General features: G+C 36.5%; 1 protein-coding gene across 1 annotated transcript in view; it reads right to left on the bottom strand.

The window, feature by feature from the left end:
* MROH9 (maestro heat like repeat family member 9) overlaps nucleotides 1-23,780 on the bottom strand; it is a 60,384-nt gene extending 36,604 nt beyond the window's left edge. Inside the window, exons 1-5 of the mRNA XM_069478330.1 lie at nucleotides 23,778-23,780; nucleotides 15,820-15,899; nucleotides 15,019-15,154; nucleotides 14,347-14,433; nucleotides 4,566-4,670 (exon numbers count right to left, since the gene is read on the bottom strand). Coding sequence (XP_069334431.1) covers nucleotides 4,566-4,670; nucleotides 14,347-14,433; nucleotides 15,019-15,154; nucleotides 15,820-15,899; nucleotides 23,778-23,780 — 411 coding nt within the window. The remainder of the gene's footprint in view (nucleotides 1-4,565; nucleotides 4,671-14,346; nucleotides 14,434-15,018; nucleotides 15,155-15,819; nucleotides 15,900-23,777) is intronic.
* Between the last annotated feature and the right edge of the window lie 1,123 nt (nucleotides 23,781-24,903).

Raw genomic sequence — 24,903 nt, 5'->3', positions numbered from 1 at the left:
TGATAACTTGTGTCTCCTTTGTCATTTAGTTCAAAGAATCTTTTGATTTCTGTCTTGATTTCTTCATTTATAAATTAATTGTTCAGGAGAAGTTTGTTTAGCTTCCATAACTTTGAGTAGATATGAGAATTTCTGTTAGGGTTAATTTCTACTTTTATTCCACTGTGATCTGAAAAGATGCATGGTATAATTTCTATTTTTTTAAAATTTTAAGACATGCTTTGTGTCCTAGGATATGGTCAATCTTAGAGAATGTCCCATGAGCTGATGAGAAGAATGTATATTCAGTGGATTTTGGATAGAATATCCTATGAATGTCAGTCAGGACCATTTGTTCTAGCATTCTGTTTAAGTCTATTAGTTCTTTGTTTATTTTCTGTTTGGAGGATCTCTCCTGTGCTGTCAGCAGGGTGTTGAAGTCTCCAGCTATTATGGTGTTGCTGTTTATCTTTTGGTTTAGATCAAATAGTGTTTGCTTTATGAATCTGGGAGCACCTAAGTTGGGTGTATACATATTAAATATAGTTATGTCTTCTTGTTGAACTGTACCCTTCACCTGTATATAGTGACCATCTTTGTCTTTCATTACTTTTATTGATTTAAAAGCTAAGTTATTGGAGATTAAAACTGCCACACCAGTCTTCTTTTGGCTTCCATTTACTTGAAATATCAATTTCCACCCTTTTATTTTCAGTCTAAATGCATCTTTGCAGGTTAAATGAGGTTCCTGGAGACAGCAGATATTTGGCTTGTATTTTTTTATCCATTGGGTCAGCCTATGTCTCTTGAGTGGCAAATTCAAGCCATTCACATTTATTGAGAGAACTGATAGATGGGGCAGATTTCTGTTCATCCTGTTGGGTAGAACTTCATTGCTATGTTTTCTCTCTTGAGACATTGTGGTATTTGGCCTTTGATCTTTAGCTCTTGAGTAGTTTTACATTTGTGGGTCTTTCTTGTGCTGGTCCATGTGCAACTCTGTTTTGAGTACTTCTTGGAGGGCTGGTCTTGTCTTGGTGAATTCCCTCCGTCTTTGTTTATCTGAGAATGCATAGGCATGCTCATTTTGGCTATATTTCCTTTGGGTACATACATATCTTCTCTATTCTTTTTGAGAATAAGTTCTCATCTGTACTCTGAATTATCTATTTTTGATAGTTATTTTTTTCTCTTTATTTAACTTTTTCTGTCTCTTTTACTTATAGATATTCCCCAAATGTCACAAATCGTGGTTATCTCTTCATATTTAAGAACATAATGCCTCTTGATGGGGTTTTGTGTGTAATCAAGGTCTGTAACCTGGTATACTTTGCATTAGATTGGCTAGAGGAGAGGTTGGGGTCATGCTGAAGTGTACCTAAACAGAATGTAAGATTCTTTTCTCAGGGAACTTAGCGATGGTTTTGAAAGAAGAAAGTCCTCAAATTTTGTCCCTCAATGTGTGTCAAGGGAAATGGGAGGCAACACAGATTCTTCTATATACACTTGCGATGAATCCATTTAATCAATGCATGTGTTTCAGCCCTTCTTTGACTCCCACTCTTCATCATTAATGGGCTTTCCAAGCTCCAGTGTCTTTAGGGCTCCCCAGGGCAAACTGTCTCCCTTTTCAGCTGTACCCCTGCTTAATGGTCATGATTATGTCATTTAGATCCCCTGCTAGGCTTTATCAGTTACCATCTTCCATCTATTCTGTCTTCTAGAAGATTATCCAAATCTCTAGCCCATTGAAAACCCTTCACTAATTCTCTTTGTTGCTGTGGATTTTTACCTTTGACAGATGTTTTTACTATCATTTTATGAGGACTCTGGAAGGAGAGGAGATAAATACATGTGGACAATTTGTTAGCTTTAGCTGGAACTCCTTCATCTATCTTTAAATGCTGATGTGCCAGAGGAATGAAACTAGGGAATATCTTTTTCTGTTAATGCTATGACATGTTTAGTTTACATTTCTTTGCCTACAGAAAATTAAATAGTTTCACCGAAGGAACAAATATCCTTTGAGTGTAGGAGTTTCTTTACCCTAACAAGAACATGGGTTGTGGGAGGGGAATTATCACTTTAAAAAATGTTTCTGACAGAATACAAATGATAGTCAAAATTGTTCCATAGGACAAGTGTCTCTGACACTCTGGAAGACCTAGGTAAGCATGATTATGAAGAAAAAGGTCTATCCAATGTATGAAAAGTACAGGAGAACAAAATAGATAGTTATACTTAGTTAGTAAAGGGCAGAGCAAATATCTATTGTTTATAATGTGTCAAATATGGAGATACACAGACTAGGCCTGTAGGAATCTCAGCTTTTAAATTGTTAATAATATTTTCAATTATTTTATTTTATATATATGTCTCTGCCCCCATTAATTTCACTGACTTAAACATCTTTAGAAGACATTATTTTAAAGAGAAAGCTAACAGTGAAGTTTCATTCTTCCATGACTGTTATGAGCTGGTTGATTCTAGCTCTTAGTGTCAATGTTCGGGAAAATGTTGATGTGCTTCCCCCTGGTGGCATTCAGTGAACATTGCAGAACAGACTGGTTACCCAAACAGATCTGTTATAGCTAGCAACCCTCAACTAATAATTTATGGGAGACTTCTGCTACCTATGTGAATTTATACATTTATTCTTTCACAGTTGAAAGGCGGAATGAAATTTATTACAGTAAAGTTTATTCACAGTTCAAGAGAGAATGAATTTTACTACAGTAATGGAAAGAGACAAGAGGAAGAGTTAATAGAAGATGAAATTGCAAAATGTCTTGTCTGCTACTTGAGTGGCATTCACTAGAATACACACACACACACACACCTACACACACACACACACACACACATATATAGAATAATATATATGCATTCAAATGCGGAGGGGAGCATGTGAATAGGCCCTAGTCAAATAGTTGGCATCAAATACTTGCTGAGTGCATAACATGTATTGGGGACTGTGCAGAAAATGGCCTTGAGTGGTGAACTGTCCTTAATCTCAAGTATTGCTTGCAAAATTTTCTATGGTGAAACTTCTGGACATTTGAATGAACAATAAAAGATATTTTAGAAGTTCCCAGATCAGAGAATCAGAAGATTAAACAAGCCACTCAGTCTCTCTTTTGGACTGAAATATGGGATCAAAATGATGCAAAGAACACCATGAACTGTATTCCCCCATGTAAGTAAATTACAATATGTTCCAAAGACAATTTTAAACAAAATTATACAAATTCAGATATGTTATAAGGCTGATGTAGATTTTTTGTCTCAATGTGTCTGGAGAGTGTTTATACAAGTAGTAGAAAATGGATACTTAAAAATGGTATTGTGAATGCATGTGTTTCCCACCCCTTTCACTCATATCTCCTTCTGACATGACTAAAGTAATCAGATAAGCACTTAGTAGAGTATTTTTAATAAACACTGTGAAGGATGAGTTGGGAAAGAGAGACTGAATATACCATATCCACAAGAGAGAAATGTTCATAGACAGTTTGAGGTTTCTGGGAAGGCTGGCAATGAGGTCATTCAAAGTACAGACAACTTCAGTAAATATTGACAATTGTGAGATAGTTGTTTCTTTGCTACCTGACAGGCAAAATTAAAATATTGTATAATATCCGAATGTTTGTGAAAGTATGGGGAATTGGATACTATAATAGTCACAAGAATGCAAATTGAAGGACAATTGTGCATTACTAAACTTTAACCTATCATACTCTTTTATCTATTTTTCTAAGCGTTTCTAAGTATATACTCACATACTTGTACAAAGATGACCATTTTGTATTGTTTGAGGGAGAAAAAATTAAAATATACTTCAATGTCCATCAACTGAAAAATAGCTAAGCAGATCATAATATGTCAAAACTATGGGATATATGCTGTGCTTGAAAGAGTGAAATAAATCTACATATATTGACAGGAAAATATCTGTAGAACATATTGTTCAGTGAGAAAAACAAATTGCAGAACTGTGTGTAAAAATGATGTAACTATAGTAAAGAGCACTAAGTAATAAAGCTATGTATCTCAGTGTGTGCATGGAGTGTGAGTGTGTGCATAAATGTGTGCATAGAAAGTGGTTTGGCAGCGCACACATCATACTGGCATGGCTAAGGATGGGGTTGGGGTGGAGAGGATAGTAAAGGGAGACTTATACTCTACCATGTTTTACAATGACAGTATTTGAAAGTTACTCATATAAATTTAAAATAAATATGATTTTCAAAATTGTTTAGAAAAAATAAGAAAGAAGATGAGGATGAAACAATTTATAAAGTTACAAATTATGTTGATTGTGGTTCATAAAGGAGAATCCAGAAAGTCAGCAAGAACCTGATTTTGACACACTCATACTGTTTGTGTAAACATAACACATCTTAATCAACTCTACTCTGATTAACACAAAGTCACGTAGGATATTGACTCCTTTCCTGATATCCCAACCTACCAGCACAATAATACCAAGCAGGCATTTAGGGCTCTCAAGATCCAAGACATGAAAAGCAGCACTATGGAAATGCACTCTTCAGAATCAGGTGGCACTATTGCACTCTGTGACTTACATATCCCCTGACTTCCCTGGATGCAAAGTGTAACACCCTGCTGATGATCACCATTATTCTTTCTTGCAGGTATGAACCATCTTGACTCATCCACACTATCATTTCCTGTTGGAAACACAAAAGTCATCCTAGAACCATGGTATTTCCACTTCCCAAAGTCCCTTCCTTCTCATCTCCAACTTCACCAATTCAGGGGCCCATATGGTCTCCTGATTATTTGACACTTAACCATCTTTGATCCCAAAAATTCAGACAAGCTAGTTGTTGTCTAGGATACTACTTCATCTACTGTAGTAAATACATCTTAGTTTTATTTTATTTAATTCTATTCAACAAGTATTTACAAACATCCACTATAATAGTCACTTTGTCGGGCATCATGAAAAGTTTAGAACAAGGCTATGATGTGATTATCAGCTGTTTTGCCTCCTCTTTTTCTTACAAAGTATGTATTCCCCCTTTGATTTTGATTTTTATTTGTTTTTTTATTTTTTTTATTTCAAGAAATTATGGAGGTACAAACATTTTGGTTACATGTTATGACTTTGCCACATCCCAACCATGATTTGTGACGTGCCCTTTTCCCCATTGCAATGCTCACCACGTCCATTAGTTGTGAGTTTACCCACCCTTAACCCCCTTACCCCTAAAGAATATTACTACTGTGTGAGCACCTCAGTGTTGATTGGTCAGTGCCAGCCTGATGGCGAGTACATGTGGTGCCTATTCTTCCATTCTTGTGATACCTCACTTCAAAGGATGGGCTCAAGCTCTATCCAGGAGAATATAAGAGGTGCTAGATCACCATCATTTTTTATAATTGAGTAGTATTCCATGGTATACATATACCATATTTTATTAAGCCACTCATGGATTGACAGGCACTTAGATTGCTTCCACATCCTATAGTGAATTGAGCTGCCATAAACACTTGGGTGCAGATGTCTTTATTATAGAATGACTTTTGTTCCTTTGGGTAGATACCTAATAGTGCTATTGCTGGATCAAATGGTAGTTCTATTTGTAGCTCTTTGAGGTATCTCCAAATTCTTTTCCACAGAGGTTGCACTAATTTGCAGTCCCACCAGCATCTGCTTCTCAGCTTTAAAAGACAATTGAAATCAATCTGATCCTGAAATGTCATCTTTTCCTAGAACTCCTCTGCAAATTCACTACCCAGAAATATGCTGGCTCATGGTTGGAGAGTACATTACTGGAGGCGGTTTAGTCAGAAAATTCTGGCAAATTTTAATTCAAATTTCTCTTGTTGTACCTTCTATTTGTTCTAAATCCTCAAAAACAGGGACATATTTACAATGTTGGGAAGGGAAGAAAACTGCATATGCCTCGCATAACAGTCACCAATGACAGACTTCTTAAGGTGATCTGTTGGGGTTCATTGTATTTATGCCAGTAAATGGTTGCCCAGATCTCTTCGCCTTCACTTGCTCCCATTGTGGAAACTGTTCTGTTTCCTAAGGTAGAAGAATTTCTAAATCTTAGATGGCTCAGACTCTGCCTTTTCCTTTTCAGGAATGACGTTTTAGCTCTTTTTGTGCATCAGGGGAGTTTTTAGCCATAGTATGTATGGCTATCTACTCTCTTGCCCTCTCCACTTCTTGGTTTCTTATGCCCTTTATATCATTTTGTGCCTGTGTGTATGCATCTATCAGCACCAACTCATGAGTGAGGATATTTGGTGTTTGATTTTCCATTCCTGAGACACTTCACTTAGAATAATTGTCTCTGGTTCCATTCATGTTACTAAAAATGACATTTCATTCCTTTTTCTGGCTGAGTAGTACTCCATGGTATGTATATATATCACATTTTCTTTAACCATTCATGAATGGAAGGGCATTTAGGTTGATTCCAAATGTTAGCAATTGTGAATTGTGCTGCAATAAACGTTCACATGCAGGTGTCTTTTTGACAAAATGACTTCATTTCTTTGGGCAGATACCCAGCAGTGGGCTTGCTGGATTGAATGGTAAGTCTATATACATTTCTTTGAGGAATCTCCATACTGTTTTCCATACAAGTTGCACTAATTTGAAGTACAACCAGCAGTGTATAAGCATTTATTTCTCTTTGCATCCACACCAGCATCTATTGCTTTTTGACTTTTCTATAATAGCCATTCCGATAAGGGTAATGTGGTATCTCATTGTAGTTTTAATTTGCATTTCCCTGATGATTAATGATGTTGAGCATTCTTTCTTATGTTTTTTGTCCATTTGTCTATCTTCTTTTGAAAAAATTCTGTTCAGGTCTTTTGCCTACTTTTTGATGTGATCGTTGTTTTCTTTTTTTCCTTGCTGATTTGTTTGAGTTCTTTGTAGATTCTGGATATCAGTCCATTGTCAGATGCATAGTTTGTGAATATTTTCTCCCATTCTCTAGGTTTTCTATTTGCTTTGTTGATTTCCTTTGCTGTGCAGAAGCTTTTTAATTAAATAAGTCCCATTTATTTATTTTTGCTATTGCTAAATTCACTTTGGGGTCTTAGTCATAGATTCTTTGCCTAGGCTGATGTCCAAAAGAGGTTTTCCTACATTTTCTTCTAGAATTTCTATGGTTTTATGCCTTACATTTAAGTCTTTAATCCGTCTTGAATCAAGTTTTGTATATGGCAAGAGATAGGGATCTTGTTTCATTCTTCTGCATGTGGTCATCCAATTTTGGCGGCACCATTTATTGAATATGGCTTCCTTTGCCTATTGTATGTTGCTGTCTACTTTGTTGAAGATCAGTTAGTCGTAGGTAGATGATTTTATTTTTGTGTCCTCTATTCTGTTCCATTAGTTTATATCTCTACTTTTGTACCAGTATCATACTGCTTGGGTTACTATAGCCTTGGAGTATAATTTAAAGTCAGGTAATGTAATGCCTCCAGATTTGTTCTTTTCACTTAAGATTGTGTAAGCTATTCAGGATCTTTTTTGGTTCCAAATGATGCTTAGAATTATTTTTTCTAGATCTGTGAAAGATGATGCTGGTATTTTGATAGGGATTTTGTTGAATCTATAAATCACTTAGGACAGTATGGACATTTTAACAATGTTTATTCTACCCATCCATGAGCATGATATGTTATCCATTTGTTTGTGTCATCTGCAATTTCTTTCATCAGTGTTTTGTAGTTCTCCTTGTAGAGGTCCTTAATTTCCTTTGTTAAATATATTATTAGGTATTTTATTTTCTTTGTAGCTATTATGACGGGTATTGAGTCCTTGATTTGATTTTCTGCTTGAGTATTCTTAGTATATAGAAATCCTACTGATTTCTGTACATTGATTTTGTAACCTGAGAATTTGATAAACTTATTTGTCAATTCTAGGAGTCTTTTGTGGAACTAGATACAAGATCATATCATCAGCAAATAGGGATAGTTTGAACTCCTGCTTCCCAATTTAGATGCCCTTCATTTTTCTCTCTTGCATGATTGCTCCAGCTAGGACTTCCAGCATTATGCTAAATAAAAGCGGTGACATCTTTGTCTTGTTCCAATTCTTTTCCCCATTCAGGATGATCTTGGCAATGAGTTTGTCATATATGGCTTTTATAATTTTTAGGTATATTCCTTCTATGCATAGTTTGTTAAGGGTTTTTATCATGAAAGAGTGCTGGATTATGCCAAACTGTTTTTCTGCATCTATTGAGATGATCATATGGCCTTTGTTTTTGGTTCTGTTTATGTGGTGAATCACATTTAATGATTTGCATATGTTAAAACATGCTTGCATCTCTGGGATGAAACTCACTTGATTGTAGTGGAGTTTTTTTTTTTTTTTTTTTGATGGACTGCTGAATTCAGTTTGCTAGTATTTTGTTGAGGATTTTTGCATCTATGTTCATAATGGATATTGGTCTGTAGTTTTGGTTTTTTGTTTGTTTCAGTTTTGGTTTCAAGATGATACTGGATTCATAGAATGAGTTAGCAAGGATTCCATCCTTCTCAATATTATCGAATAGTTTCTGTAGGATAGGTGGCAGTTTCTTTTGTAGGTCTGGTAGAATTCAGCTGTGAATTTACCTGGTCCAGAGATTTTTTTTTTTTTTGTCAGGAGATTATTATTACTCCTTCAATTCCACTGCTCATTATTGATCTGTTAAGGACTTCTATTTCTTCATGATTCAGGTTTGGGAGGTTGTGTGTTACCAAAATTTATCCATTTCCTGTACATTTTTTAGTTTGTTTGCATAGAGGTTTTCATGGTATTCATGGATGATATTTTATATTTCTGTGGTATCATTTGAAATGTCTTCTTTTTCATTTCTGACTGAGATTATTTGAATCCTTTCTCTTCTATTTCTGGTTAATCTGGTTAGTGGCCTATCAATTTTGTTTATCTTTTCAAAGAACCAACCTTTGTTTCATTTCTGCTTTGTATTTGTTTGTTTTGGTTTCCATTTCATTTAGTTCTGCTCTGAGCTTTGTTATTTCTTGTCTCCTACTGGCTTTGATTTTGGTTTGTTCTTCTTTTATAATATTAGTTTGTTGAAATATGACATTAGGTTGTTAATTTGTGATCTTTCTGTCTTTTTGATGTAGGCATTAAAGCCTACAAACTTTCCCCTTAGGGATGCCTTTACTGTATCCCATAGGTTTCAAAAGCTTGTATCCCTTTTGTCATTCAGTTCAAAGAATCTTTTGATTGCCATCTTAATTTCATCATTGACCCAAGGATCATTCAGTAGCAGGTTGTTTAATTTCCATGACTTGGTGTAGATTTGAATGTTTCCCTTAAAATTGATTTCTAGTTTTATTCTACTGTGGTCTGAGAATATACATGATATGAGTTAAGTGTTTTTGAAATTGCTGAGACTTGTTTTGTGGCCTAAGATGTGATCAATCTTGGAAAATGTCCCATGTGCTGATGAGAAAAATATATATTCAGTAGTTTTTGGGTAGAATGTTCTGTAAATGTCTGTTAGGTCCATTTGTTCTAGAGTCTTGTTTAGTGTTTCTTTATTCATTTTCTGCTTTGATGGTCTATCCAATTCTGTCAGTGGATGTTGAAGTCCCTGATTATTAAGATGTTATTGTTTATTTCTTTGCTTAGATATAGAAGAATTTGCTTTATGAAAATGGGAGCTTCTGTGTAAGGTGCATATAATTTAAGACTATTATGTCTTCTTGTTGAATTGCTCTCTTTACCATTATGAAATGACCACTTTGGTCTCTTTTTTAACCATTATTAAAGTCTATTTTATGTGATATAAGAATGGCTATACCTGCTCACTTTTGGTTTCCATTTGCTTGGAATATTTTTTTTCCATCCCATTACCTTGAGTCTGTGTGAGTCCTTGTGGTTTAGATGTGTTTCTTGGAGACAGCAAGTATTTGAGTTGTGTTTTTCATTTATTCAGCCAGTGTATGTTTTTTAAGTGGGACATTCAGATGTTCATGTTGAGTGTTAGTATTCAGAAGAGTTGATACTCTTCTGTTCAACATGTTGGATGATGTCTTATTTTTTTCCCCCTTGTGCTATTGTTTTACAAGTGCTGTGAGCTATAACTTTTGGATGTTTTTGCACTGGTTGGTATTTATTGTGCTGTTGTATTTATAATTCCTTTTTGATCATTTCCTGTAGGGTGAGTCCAGTAGTGACAAATTCCCTTAGTGTTTGCTTGTGTGGGAAAGACTTTATTTCTCCTTCATTTATGAAACTTGGTTTAGCAGGTTACAAAATTCTTGGCTGGCAGTTATTCTGTTTAAGGAGACTAAAGATAAGACCCCATTCCTTTCTGGCTTCTAAAGTTTCCTTGTGAAGGCTGCTGTTAGTCTGATGGATTTTCCTTTGTAAGTTCCTTGATATTTTTGCCTCACAGCTAATAGGGTTTCCTCTTCATGTTGACTTTGGCCAGTCTCATGACTATATGGCTTTGTAATTCCCTTTTTGCAATGAATTTCCCAGGTGTTTGTTGAGCTTCTTGTATCTGGATGTCTAAATAAGGCAAGGGAAGTTTTTTTCAATTATTCCCTCAAATAGGTTTTCCAGGCCCTGAGGTTTTTATTGTGCACTCCAGGGATGCCTGTGATTTTTATATTTGGCCATTTTACATAATCCCATATTTCTCATAGACTTTGTTTGTTCCTCTTGATTCTCTTTCTGTTCTTTATTTTTGACTAGGTTAATTTGAAAGAGTTATCTTCAAGCTCTGAAATTCTTTCTTCTGCTTGGTGTAGTCTATTATTAAAACTTTCTACTGTTAGTGTGTTTAAACAAGCACTGTATACTACCTGCAACAATAAACATACTATTGTAGGAATTAAAAAAAATACTTTCTACTGTTTTTTGTATTAACCTAAGTGAATTTTTTATTTCCAGAAGGTCTATTTGAATTTTAAAGAATATATTTATCTCTTTAGAAAAATTTTCATTCATTTCTTGAACCGTTTTACTGGTTTCTTTGAGTTGATTTTCCATTTTCTCCTCAATTTCATTAAGCCTCCTTACAATCCACATTTGGAATTCTTTATCTGTCATTTCATTATTTTCATTTCAGTTGGGATACATTGCTAGAGAGCTGGTGTGCTCCTTTGCAGGTGTCCTTTCACTCTGAATTTTCATACTTTTGGAGTTCTTGCACTGATTCCTCTCATCTGAAGCAGCTGTTGCTTCTTATTTTTGGATTTTATTTGTTTAGATGAGGCTTCCCCCCACCACTCTTAGGGGTGTGTCTGTAGCATATGTTAGGGAAAGATCTTTGGCTTTGCTTGTGGGTACTTTGATGAATGTCTAGGTACTGGATGGAAATCTTGGTTATAGATATCCTTAGTGTGGTGGTTTTCTCATTTCCTAGTTATTTGTAGGCTGTAGTGGTGTTGTACTATACGAGCAAAGATGGAGGTCTTTGAAATATTTTGTTTCCCCAGACCTATGGTGTTCTTAACAGGGTGAATTATATTGGGATGCTCAGTTTAATCTCTGAGACAGTAGGTGGTACTTGTGGGTAAGAGTCAGCTACATCCTATATGATTGAATTAGTAAATGTTGTAAAGGGCTGTACAAGTAGTCCTCCCTAATAGCAGGTGGTGCTTTCCAAAATGAGCCAGCTACAGTGTTGTTTTTTGGAACTGTGACTGGCTATAGATGATCAGGAGAAGCACTCAGATGTCCTACATGGTGGGTGGGGTCCAGGAGCTCCCAGGGGACTCCTTATTCTCCACTACAGCAGAGGTGGGTAGAGAAGTGAAGGTGGGCAGGGCTGGGTCAGACAAGCTGGTGTTCAGTCTCCACAAATGTGGGCACAAGTGCTGTCTCATCAGGAGTTGAGGGTCAGCCCTTGGGCCACTGAGGAAAGCCACAAGGGAAAGGCTGCAGTGGCCCCACCATTCCAGAAAGTCTTCTTATGGGGGAGGGGCCATCTGGAATTCATAGACTGGCTTTCAGGAATGCCTTTTGCCTTTCTCCCTCCTCCCCAATGCTGAGGTCTCCATCTGGCATCTGGCCACAAGGAGGAGCCCAAACTAGGCTGAGCTCACCACGAATGGCACTGTGGGCTGGGAGCTTCCCTGCCCAGGATCCCTCCCTTGGCCAAAAGCATGGCTTTCCTGTAGGTGGAGGCATGCTCCATGAGTTTGCTGTGACTCAGACCCACATTGCTCTACCTTTTCAGTTCTGCCCACATGGGCTCCCTTGTCTACCAAGATTAGTTTACAAATCTCTCCTCTGTGTCCCTGAGCAACACAGTCAAGTTCTGGGGCTATGGGATCTGGCCTGCAGGCTGGTCTCCTGGTCCTCCAAGTTCAATCCCTGAGCATGTCAGAGAGAAGTGTGCAGGTCCCCAGTTGCACATGGAGTGCTCAAGTATCCTTAATGTCCCTCTGGTCAGGGTATGCCCTGCCTTGCTGTGTAATAGCCACATGAGTAGCACCAGGGAAGGCTGGCAGGCAGGGAGCTCAGGGTCTGAGCATCCCTTAGTCTGCTGCAGGTCTTTAAGACTAGAGGTGTGAGCCCCACTCTCTTTGGAAGCCTCAGTGTGGTGGGCATACCAACAGAAGAAAAGCAGACACTTCTGAGAGCCTCGTCCCTTGAGGCACCTGTGCCACTGAGCAGCAGTGGGCAGGGGAAAGGAGGGGGAGAAAAAGGATCTGAATGGAGGAAAGTTGGCACTCTGGTCCTCTTTGTCCCTCTCCCTGGAAGGCAATGGCATGTCCAAGCTCTGGGATCACACTGCTCACCTGGGACCCATCAGCCCCTGTGGCCACCATTAATCTGTACAGGAGTTGGGATATGCTTGTGTGGGGACCAGTGACATGAAAACTGAGGGGCTGAAACTCCCTGGGGCATACAAAGGCAGACAATGGGTGGAGAAGCAGTATGGTGCACACTATCTCGGCTTGGGTCTGTAGGGAAGTGGAGCAACCCTGAGGGGGCTGGCAGCCTAGTGCTTTGTTTTCAAAAACCTTCCAGTCTACTGACATCAGCAGCTTTTGGGCTCATGATGGTAGCAAAGCTCTCCAACAGTTCAGGGGCCTGCTGACCACTGGAGATGTGAGGGAGGGAGAAACAAAACCCCCACCTACCCTTCCCACAGGACTCCAAGTTTCTCAGGGGTTGACCTCTGCCAAAATCTTGTTCCTTCTTGTTCTGTTCTGCAACTTCTTCCCATGGAATCTCTGATAGGTTCTGGCACTTTTCCCTCAGAATTACACCTGAGCTGTTTTTTTCCTCCTATCTAAAACTTTTCCTTCTTTTTTTTTTTTTTTTGACAGAGTCTCACTTTGTTGCCCAGGCTAGATGAGTGCGGTGGCGTCAGCCTAGCTCAACTCCTAGCAACCTCAAACTCTGAGCTCAAGAGATCCTCCTGTCTCAGCCTCCCAAGTAGTTGGGACTACAGGCATGCACCACCATGCCCCGCTAATTTTTTCTATATATATTTTTAGTTGTCCATATAATTTCTTTCTATTTTTAGTAGAGATGGGGTCTCACTCTTGCTCAGGCTGGTCTCGAACTCCTGAGCTCAAACGATCTGCCCACCTCAGCCTCCCAGAGTGCTAGGATTACAGGCGTGAGCCACCACGCCCGGCCTTAAAACTTTTCCTTCTTTCTGAGTCGATCTGGCAACCAATGTCTCTGGCCAGCCAGCTTGCCCCACCCTCTTTAGTTAGATGTATTTATGATTTGCACAACTCATGGATGCTCCTGATAGGTTAAGTCAATGTGTTTTCCCAGTATTTCTAGATAGTTGGCCTCTCATGTCAATATGTTGGGATGCAAAACTGAAGACTATGAGACTTCCAGAGTAGTCTTCTGTCTCTGGTTGGGACGTTAAAAACACAGTGAGGTCTTGGAGGTAAAAAGCGGGGTTTTGGAAATTTGTTAGGCCATCCTTAGATACAGTAATATTCATGAAGACAAGATGCACACAAGATTCCCCAGCACCAGAGTTGATGGGGAAGAAGCATGCACATAGGCACTGTCACAATATAGTTCATTGTTATATAAACTTGAAAGTAGATAAGGTAATAATATTCTCTGCTCTTCCATATTGTGTTCACCCATATATTGCCAGATAAGACTTGGCTTCTCAAGATGGCTGCTGATGCCATCTCCCCAAAATTGAATTCTTAAAACTATGCCTCTGTAATACACATAAATGGAAGTGCTTTCATTTTGGGAGTAATGTCACTCCTTTGGAGTTAAAAAAAGTTTCACCCACCAAATACTTGAAGGAGATTCAAATATGGCAAATGGAAAATAAATGAAACATAGTGAGCTCTCCAGATTTATGATAAGAATACCACACTACTTATTTTCCCTTATTTTACCTGTAAGAGCTGTAGTTTGTAGAGGTCTTTAGACACTAAGATCAGAAGAGTGCCTTCATATGTGTTTAAAATATTCTGGTATAAATTCTGAAATACAAAAATGTTGCACAACCAGTCAACCAACCATAGATAAAATTTTACCTAATGTCTACAGCTTTGCATCTGTGTGTTCTAAATTCTCCCCATAAACTGAAGGTAAGAAAAAGGAAAAGTGTTTACACTGATGAGACTCCACCTAATACTATATGCTATGAATTTCTTCTCTATCTCATAGAGCAAATTCTCTACGTAGCAATGCTGAAGAAATAGAAACTACTGACATTTGCTAATCTTACTATAGGACTCTTCCTACTTCCACCTTTCTCTGATTCCTATTCCCTTCTAGGAAGCACTTGCCAGAAAACTCCCTGTCCTTGCTAAACCAATTAATCAAAAAATATCTTCATTCATTTGTTCCAGTAAATCCTAAACAATCCATTAAAGTTCCATGGGTTGTAGAATTCACAAGGAGTCTAGGGGTAAAAATTAGTGCTAGAAGATGCTATTTATCTATTTTATCTAAAAACAGTGAAGAGGAAGACTACAAAGATCATGACCTACTGAGACACACTCTGCAGGATTGCTGTGGTACATAATAATGTCTAATTATCTTTAAAAGAAGAAAAATCTTACCACCAGGTCCTCAACATCTTCATTACTAGTTCCCATTTTTTTTACTTTGTCAAGATTTGGTGTGGCAACTAACATTTTAAAGGATAACTTTATTATCTTCAATTGATTTTCAAATTGCAATAAGGGGTCCACAAAGCTGGGAAGAAAAGAATATAATTACTAAACTGATGAGAGGACAAATATAATCTCACTTTGGTGGCCTTTCCTTAGCAACAAGAGAAAATAAGTTTCAGCTTTGGCTTTATATGACACACAGATCTTAAATAGTCCCTTAAAATGAAAATGATTCTTTAAATATAAAGGAATTAATTTTGTTATAAATATAATCTATAAATCTATAAAATAATCTTTATAGAATCTATAAATTCTATAATCTATATAATCTATAATCTTATTTAGAAATCAGAATATAGTTCTCCATAATAATGCAGTGGTTACATTCCCAGCTATGTCCACAAAGCCATGCTAAACTTTATACAGTTGAACTATATTACTGCCAAATTTTCAATAATCATTGATAATATGTTTTTCACTTTTTAATATTTCTGACATTGGGATGCATCTCCAAATTGATGGCAAATGAAACTTGCCCATAAACGACTAAAAAGATTATCTGCCTGTATATGAAATAAAGTAAGATTGGAAGGAGTATGAGAAAGAAATATTAATAACAGCTGCCAAATTAGAATAGTGGAATTTGGGGTAATTTTAAAATATTTTACAATTATGATTATTTAAAAATATATAACATTTTGAAGACATTCAATCAGTAAAATGAGAGAGCTTTACACCTTACCATACCTTGAGTTCATGGCCAAGATCATAGACTGATGACTTAAGAGGCCTGAGTATACATCCAATAGGCTGGCAGCTATATGCATCTACATGGGGGGAAAACAAGAAACAATGATTACAGACCACTGAAGCTTATAACATTATGTGTAGTTCTCCCTTTTACAGAGACTAAAGGAAACAAATCAGATTAGAAAATAAGGTCAAGAGTTCATGTATTGAGATCAGATGACTGTAATTTAAAACCACAGTAGGATTTTGGCCTAAATGGTGGTCTTTTACAGCCAACTATGCTTATATAATTACCATTTCCAGATAGCGTTTTGTTAGGGATGCTCTTTACCAGGTGTACTTCTCTACACCACTGTAACTGTTAAGTGCAATCTACTCAATGTGGAATCTACCTATAAAAATTCCAGAAGGGCAATTGAAATCAGGTCTTTCTAAAGAATGACTAAATTCACGTTATGAAATGAGAACCACAACAGGTCAATGCACAGCTGTCTAATATAACTATTTATCCTTTAAAAGTGATAATTAGAGGAATTCCATTAAGAATTTATCATTCTTTTTTCAAGAGTTCTTTTTTTCAATTAGCCAAAGCAATCTTGAGAAAGAAGAGCAAAGCCAGAGGCATCACACTCCTGATTTCAAACTATAATACAAAGCTACAGTCATTAAAGTGGTATGGACTGGCATAAAAACAAACACATGGACCAATGGAATGGAATAGAGAGCCCAGAAATAAATGCACTCGTATAAGTCTACTAATCTTTGATAAGAAAGCCAAGAATATACAATGGACAAAGGGTAGTCTCTTCAATAAATGGTGTTGGGAAAACTGGATATCCATATGTAAATAAATGAAACTGGACACTTATAATATTAAATATATACAAAAATTAATTCAAAATGGATTAAAGACTTAAATGTAAGACTGGAAACCATAAAATTCCTAGAAGAAAACATAGGGGAAGCCTCCTTTACACTGGTCTTGGCAATGACTTTTTGGATAGGACACCAAAATCACAGACAACAAAAGCAAAAGTAAGCAAATGGGACTACATCAAACTAATAAGCTCTGCACAGCAAAGGAAACAATTAACAAAATGAAAAGGCAATTTATAGAGTGGGAGAAAATATTAAATATTTGCAAACCATACATGTGATAAAGGATTAATTTCCAAACTATATAAGGAGCTCATACAACTCAACAGGAAAAAAAAAACAAAACAAAACAGAAAACCCAATTTAAAAATGGGAAAAAGGGCCTCAATAAACATTTTTTCAAAGTAGATATACAAATGACCAACAGGTACATAAAAAGCATTCAGCATCACTAATCATTAGGGAAATACAAATTATAACCACAATGAGATATTCCCTCACTTAAATGCAGGTGGCTGTTAGGATGGCTAACATCCTGTTAAGATGGCCATTATCCAAAAAGACAAGAGAATATAAGTGAGGGTGTGGAGAAAAGGGAACCCTTGGATGCTCTTGGAGGGAATGTAAATTGGTACAGACAAGGAAAACAGTATGAAGGTCTCTAAATATTTAAAAATACCCCTGGAAATGATTCATCAATCCAACCTGTGGGTATATATATCCAAAGAAAATAAAATCAGGATCCCAAAGATACATCTACATTCCCATAATCATTGTAGTATTCACTATTCACAATAGTTAAGATATAGAATCTACCTAAGTGACCTTCCATGGATGAATGGATAGAGAAAATGTAGTATAAGATATTGAAGGGTCAAAAAAATTCAAAGCTATCAGATCATGGGATTTCTATTTACATTCTTTTTTTTTTTTTTTTTTTTTTTTTTGTTGTTGTTGTTGTTGTTGAGACAGAGTCTCACTTTGTTGCCCAGGCCAGAGTGAGTGCCGTGGCGTCAGCTTAGCTCACAGCAACCTCAGACTCCTCGGCTTAAGCGATCCTACTGCCTCAGCCTCCCAAGTAGCTGGGACTACAGGCATGTGCCACTATGCCCGGCTAATTTTTTCTATATAGATTTTTAGTTGTCCATATAATGTCTTTCTATTTTTAGTAGAGACGGGGTCTCGCTCAGGCTGGTCTCGAACTCCTGACCTTGAGCAATCCACCCGCCTCGGCCTCCCAGAGTGCTAGGATTACAGGCGTGAGCCACCGCACCCGGCCTAGATCATGGGATTTCTTAAGATGTTACTACTCAGTATCTAAATACTAGGAATCCCTGAAAAAATAATGGAGAACACATAAGGAAGAAAATTTTCCAATCAATAGTGCAATATAATTTGTCAAGGAATAAATGGCTGGGTCTTTAGATTGAAAACATGAGTGAATGCCTAGTATATTTGAATTTAAAAAATACTTTGAGACAGATTGTTATAAAATTTCAGTTTACCAAAGATAAAGGTAAATCTTAAAGGCTTCTAGAGGAGAAAACAGGTGATAGAAGCTAGAGAATCAGACCACAGACCACCATCAGATTTTTCATCAGTCACGCTGGATACCAGAAGTTTTGGTTTTTTGTTTGTTTGTTTTGTTTGTTTGGGTTTTTTTTTTTTTTTTTTTTTGATAAAATAACTTGCAACCCAGAGAAATGGCTGGAATAATAATTGGTGACAGCTATTTTTAGGGTGATAAATTTTTTTACTCATCTATATTGCATGAATTTTTAAAATGAGAGCATATCACTTTTGTAAAATTACAAAAGTATTTAAAATTGATCACATATCCACTTCACAAAGAAAATCTCTCTAAATTCTTAAAGTTAGAAACTGTGTAGGACAATGCTACAAGACTTTATGTTAAAAACATAACAATGGGACAATGGATATTTATATGCCAAAAGACAAATGTATACCCTTGCCTCATACCTACACAAAAATACTCAAAATGGATCATAGATATAAATGTTAAGAGCTAAAACTATAAAACCTTTAGAAGAAAACAGGATAAAGTCTTGGTCAGGTTTGGTTATGCAAAATTTTCATTACATACAACATCAAAATCATGGACCCCAAAGGAAAAAAAATGATACATTGGACTTGATCAAAATTAAAACCTTTTGTTCTTCAAAAAGCACCATCAGGAAAAAGAAGATAAGCCATACATTGAGAGAAAATATTTGCAAATCATATATTTTACACTCAATAACAATAGAATTTATAAAGTACCTCTGAAGAAAAATATAAAGTCTTCATGAAGAAAAAAATTTTATTAAAGATTCAAGTAAGTGGAAAGAGAAAAAACACATTCTTGATGACAATAGTTTAAAGACCCAAATTATACAAAAAATTAATCAATGGATTTAGTGCTACTAATAAATATGCCAAAAGAAATTCTGGAAGGAATTTGACAGTATATTCCAAAGTTCCTCTGAAAGTGTAAATGAGTTACAGTAGCCAATACAGTTTTTAAAAGGAAAAATAATTATATAGACTTACCTTATTAGATTACAAAAGATTTTGTTATACATCTGAGCTATCTGTAGTAGTTTAATATTAGTGTGATATCTCCTTACTGCTGTGATTTGATGTGATGGCATTGCCTACCCCTGCTGAAGTCCAAAGATGCTGCTGCTGCTGCCTCTGCCATCTATCAAAGGCCTTGGTAGTAGTGCCTGCTGGCATGGTCCCATGGCTGCTGACACCCATTGTTTCTCATAGAGCGTGGGTCTACACAAAAGATGCATTCACTTTATAGCTAAAGTCACAGGTGACCTGACTCACCCTCATCATTTGTAGCATCATTGTTTTGCTTTCTTTTACAACAGTCCTTACAGGACTTAGCAGCTGGGACTGTGCTATAGTGAGAATCACTTATCAACCTCTGATAATATCCCACTGTCCTGGAATCGCACTAATGCACCTTAATACTTTTCATCTAGGCTGTGTCTTTCCTTGCAGTCTCTTCCATCCTGCTGGTCCTGCCTCATCTTGAATGGTGAGTGGTCTAGACCTGCCTGAATGCTAGCTGGAACTCAGCTGAGACTCGAACCCTGACCTTCATATCAAAACAAGTTTGTTTTGTTTTCCACGAACCATTTGACTATCTCCTTTTTTCTGTATACAACTGTTATTTTCAACCTAAGTCTGTGTCATTTTTTTTGAATATAATTTGGCTTTGAGACTTGACCTTGAAAAACAAGTTAAGACCTGAAGTGGTAGTGCAGTTTTTGCCTTCTGAAGATCAAGTTCTTACCATGCATATTTAACAGCTACTTCACTAATTCCTGTTATGCCTTTAGAAAAAATTGGTGGATTTAATACACTGGTTTCTGTAGTTGGAATATCGTAAATTAACTCTTTGGGATTTCTGAATTTTCTGTACACTTTATATTTTCAATAAAACTCACCACCCTATTTTCAATGATTTTGTTTGGACTATTCTATTTCTCTCACAGTGTATAAATCCAATTAAATCACAATTTAGTATGATCATCTCTCACTGATGGCAAGTCTTTATTTTACAATTCCTACTAGTAAAAACATAGTTTCAAATCCACATAGGAAGATATCATCTTTTTCTTTTCCTATTTATTTTTATTGAGACTCTCCTTCTGCACTAGGGAAATGAAGAGAGATTTTAGCTGGATTAGAGACAAAGAAAAACAATTCGATGATGTAAAAATCAAAGCTAAAAGAAAATAAAGGATAAAAGTTAAGATAAAATGGAAGATTTGAGGGTGAGGGACATTTACAAATGTGTATAATAAACAGCTCCTTTACAAGAACAAGAGATGAATTACAAATTTAGATGTAGATACGTAGTTTGATACAGCCATGAAACATTATTCACAGAAGCATTTCCTTGAATGAATTTTTAAAGTATTATACCCTATTTGTTTAATCATTTTAAAAAAGTACATGTACATGTGCAGTACAGTACAAAAAGGTAAATGGTGCACAATGTCTCCACGCATTTCCTATCTCCCATCCCGGGTCTACATTTGTTACTGGTTTCCTATGCATCCTTCCAGCAATAGAAAACGCAACTATAGGAATGTTAATAACACTCTTTTTATCGAGAAATCTCAGCCTCTAAGGTATATATGAGAAAATGGTTCTATTTTTTCCTGTAACTGCTGCCACTGTGCTCTGCCCTTCTTCTCTGCCAACTCCCTCATTCCTCCTTTCCCTGCTAGGTAGCTATCTCCCTTATTGACCATTCTAAGTCTGATTCCATGAATTTTTCCTTTCCTTTGGTTATTAAAACAGTTTCAATATTATTGTTAATACTGAATTCTGTTTATTTAAAATCTTTGACTTCATAATTTGTTCAAAGTTCTTCCTGATCCCCAGGGCAGGTAAGATTTTTGGTTTTAGGGTAGACACAGTATAGCTTGGTGCTTAGACTAGCAGCTCTGCAGCTAGACTCCATGAGTTTATTTCCTGGCTCTGCCACTTGGTAGCTATGTAAACACTGAGCAGGTCACCCCTGCCTCTGTTTCCTCATTTGCAAAGTAGTATTTACCCCATAAATCTGTTGTGAGGATTAAATAAGTTATTCATTTAAAGCACTCAGAGCATGCCTACCATGCTGTAAGTGCTATATAAGTTTTAGATATTTTTACTGTTTTGAAATGGGGAAGGAAGTTGCCTGATACACACCTTCCTGTTCCTGTTTCCTTTCTCATCTTTTCTGTGTTTATTTTTCAGGGGTTGTGGTTGAGGAATTGTGAACACTATTTTCTATTCTTTGTATGTTCATGGCATAACTTATTGTCTTCTTCCTGTTGGTCTTCACTTCTGACCCAGCAGGTGATAGCCCCAGCATACCTGCTTATGAGGAACTCAATCCCCTAGGGCAGTGTCACTCGCAAGGCCCAACTACATGTTCTGGAAGATCCTCAATCTTTTTTAAACTTTTGAAACACAAGCCTACTTGACCCATGTGCTAGGGTTCCCAATAGCCATCAGCTCCCGATTATACCCTTCAACTCAGATGGCCTGCTATTATTTATAATGAGTTTCTGTGTTTCATCATCTATTAATATAATTCTGTTGGAGCAATACCACTCTCTTGATTCAATAAGTCACCACAGTTTTGAACTTTTTAGCAAAGCTCAAAGGAACTTTCATGACTGGGTCTGCACCTACTCTCTATTCATAATTTCTACCACTTCTCGAACAGTCTTTATTCCAGATGTACCTGTTGTCATAGGTAGATGCTGCAGGACACTGTTTGGACCATCCCTTCCCACTTTAAGACTGAAACACTCTTTCCCCATTTGCTGGGAATGTTAGCAGCTGAGAGCTCTCAGATAAGTAGTCTCTGAGAAATCCCTTAGCCAAAGAGCCTCCTTGCCTGAGATCATGTTCCCTTGCTGGGGGCAACCTAGGTCTGATGACTGGTTGATGTGGGTGAACAAAGACCAGTTCCTCTCTCCTCAGAGGGTCAACTCTGAAAGGCCATCCTAGTTCCAGAGCTCCCTATAGGAGTAACTGAAACCTGTTTGCAGTTGCATTGCAGTTCAACTCCTCCCTGTACCCAGTCCTGCTTCCTCCACTTTGCTTCCACTCCTCATTCCCCAGTATTGATTCCAAGAACATGTCCAATAAACTTCGTGGTTGCAAATCACCATGTTAGAGTCTGCCTCCTGGGGAATCACACCTACAATCTATAATTCTACAAATGTATGTTGCGTTTTTCCCCATACCTTTACAAGTGCTATTTCCTATTCCTGCAGTGTACTTCACCTTCATCTAGGTACTCCATTCATCTTTCAAAGTCCAGCTCAAGTCTTCTCTGACACAAAGCCACATTTGAAGTTTCCACCAAGAATGCTTCTATCATTTTCTGCCTACTGTACTTTCATCATAACTTATAGAAATTTCTAATTACTGAGTTTAAAAAAAAATTCTCTCCCATTAGACTAAAAGCAGTTTGAGGCTAGTGTTTGAGTTTTATTCTATTTGTATCACGAAAGGAGAGCAAAATAGTCAACACATGTTGATGCTCAATACATATGTGTTGAATAAATGAATGTATGAGTGATTGAGTGAGTTAAATGCTAAACTGCATGTTTCTGACTGTAAGGACTGTAAAAATGGGAAAGGGTCAAAACTGCTCCATTTACTAGAATGTGGTTTTATTGACAACAGTCCTCAAGTCATGACTGGCAAAAAAATCAATCTTCCATCAACTATTATCATATTTTAGTTTAATTATCAGTGACTTTGACCTAGGCATCATGAAGGAACAGTGTATATAAGTTTTAATATCCACACTGGCCCATTCCTCTTTCTAAGAGAAGATTATGTAAGTTCTAATGGTAGCCCTTCCCTATGTCTTCTGTGTTATAATAATTTAGACATGGATATTAAAATGGTGGAAGAGTCTATTAGAGATTCAGGATTTTAGTACAATTTTTAAAAACTACTGGATAAGTTCCCACGAAGACAATGCTGTGCTACACACTGCAGAGAACACAAAGATGAATAATCACAATCTCTGCCCTCAAGAGATGAAGGACAAGAAATCTGCCCAAGGGCCTAGAAAACAATGCAAAATAAGATAAATGGAAAAGGAAAGATGCACAGTAGAATGGCTCTCAAACACAGACATGATGTCATGCAGTCAGAGGCTGGGTGGGAGGGGCTGCCGTTTGATGGGAAGTCTTTCCACAGTGAGGATGGACAGAAGGATATGAGTGAGGAGACTGTTAACAGAGACCAATCGGTAAATGGAGAGTGGGTGGGAAAAACAGTAGGATGGATAAAAACTTTCATCCCTTTGAACTAGTACTGAAGGTCATTTCCAAGGGCGCAGGATGGTGAGCAAGAGCATGACTCTGCAGGAAACAAGGTAAAAACAGTTTTTAACCAAATTGCCCTTTGTTTTTCCTTCTACACTCACATATGTATTATACTTTAAATATTAATTATGACATTCTTATAATGAAGACAGTGAAGGAGTTATTTTTTTCCAAGAGATTTCAGTTACATTAATGTTTTTATAGAATATCACTTACCATGTGGTGCCATTTCACATTGAACTGCAGAATCCTGATACTACTCACTAGCCAGAAAGAAGACGGGGACCAGTTATAAGGGAATGAACATAATCTCTTATCATCTTAATTAACTTATTGCTGGATTTGAAGCTAGTATGACCTTGGTGGAAAAGCCCAACAAAGACACACACAAACACACACACACACACACACACACACACACTAAAACTACAGATAAATTTATTATGAATATTACTAGACAACACTTAACAAAAAGATTAGCAAACAGAGTACAGCAACACATTAAAACAAGAATGCACTATTCGAAACATACAGAATGGTTCAATAAAAGAGAATCTTTAATCCAATTCTCAACAGTAATTGCTAAAAAAAAAAGAAAATTTACATGATAATTTTTATTGAAGCCAAATTTCTGACAAGGTTTTAAATCCAATCTTGATAACAATTCTTAATAAAACAGATATGTATTTAATTTCTTAATGTGATAGATAAGAAAGCCAACACCAGCTGCAATAAGGAAATAATTAGAAGAATTTTCAGTAAAGAATAAGACAAAGATAACCATTATTACTACGATCATTTACCATTTCTGGAAGTACCATTCAGTATTACTAGAAAATATTAATAGAATTGAATGCATGTATTAATATTGGAGGGGGAAAGATAATTTTTTTTGAATTATTAACTTCATGGGAAAAATATGAATGCCTTTAAAATTTTTTCAATATTATCAGAATGACTTAATTGGAATTGGAGTTATCAGTTATTGAGATGATTAGTAAAATTGCCTTATAAAAATCTTTAGGACATAGTATATTTTTGTTTGCTTGCTTAGAGGAGGAAGCCCTTTGATAATTATTTTTATATCTTTCATTTTAATTGCTCTGTTTAGATTTTCTAGAACTTTTTGAATCTTTTTTTAATAATAAACTTTTTATTTTGGAATAATTTTAAATTTATAAGAAAGTTGTAAAGACAGTTCAGAGTATACTTATATATCCTTCAACCAGTTTTTTCCCAGTGTTAACATCTTACATAACCATCATACATTTTTCAAAACTAAGAAATTAACACTGGTACAATTTCAGTGACTAAACTGCAAACTTTATTTGGATTTCATCTG

This window comes from Eulemur rufifrons, chromosome 8 (genome assembly GCF_041146395.1).
Source record: "Eulemur rufifrons isolate Redbay chromosome 8, OSU_ERuf_1, whole genome shotgun sequence".
Classification (NCBI taxonomy): Eukaryota; Metazoa; Chordata; class Mammalia; order Primates; family Lemuridae; genus Eulemur; species Eulemur rufifrons.
Note: the sequence above shows the minus strand (reverse complement) of the source record. Positions and strands in the feature narration are given on the sequence as shown.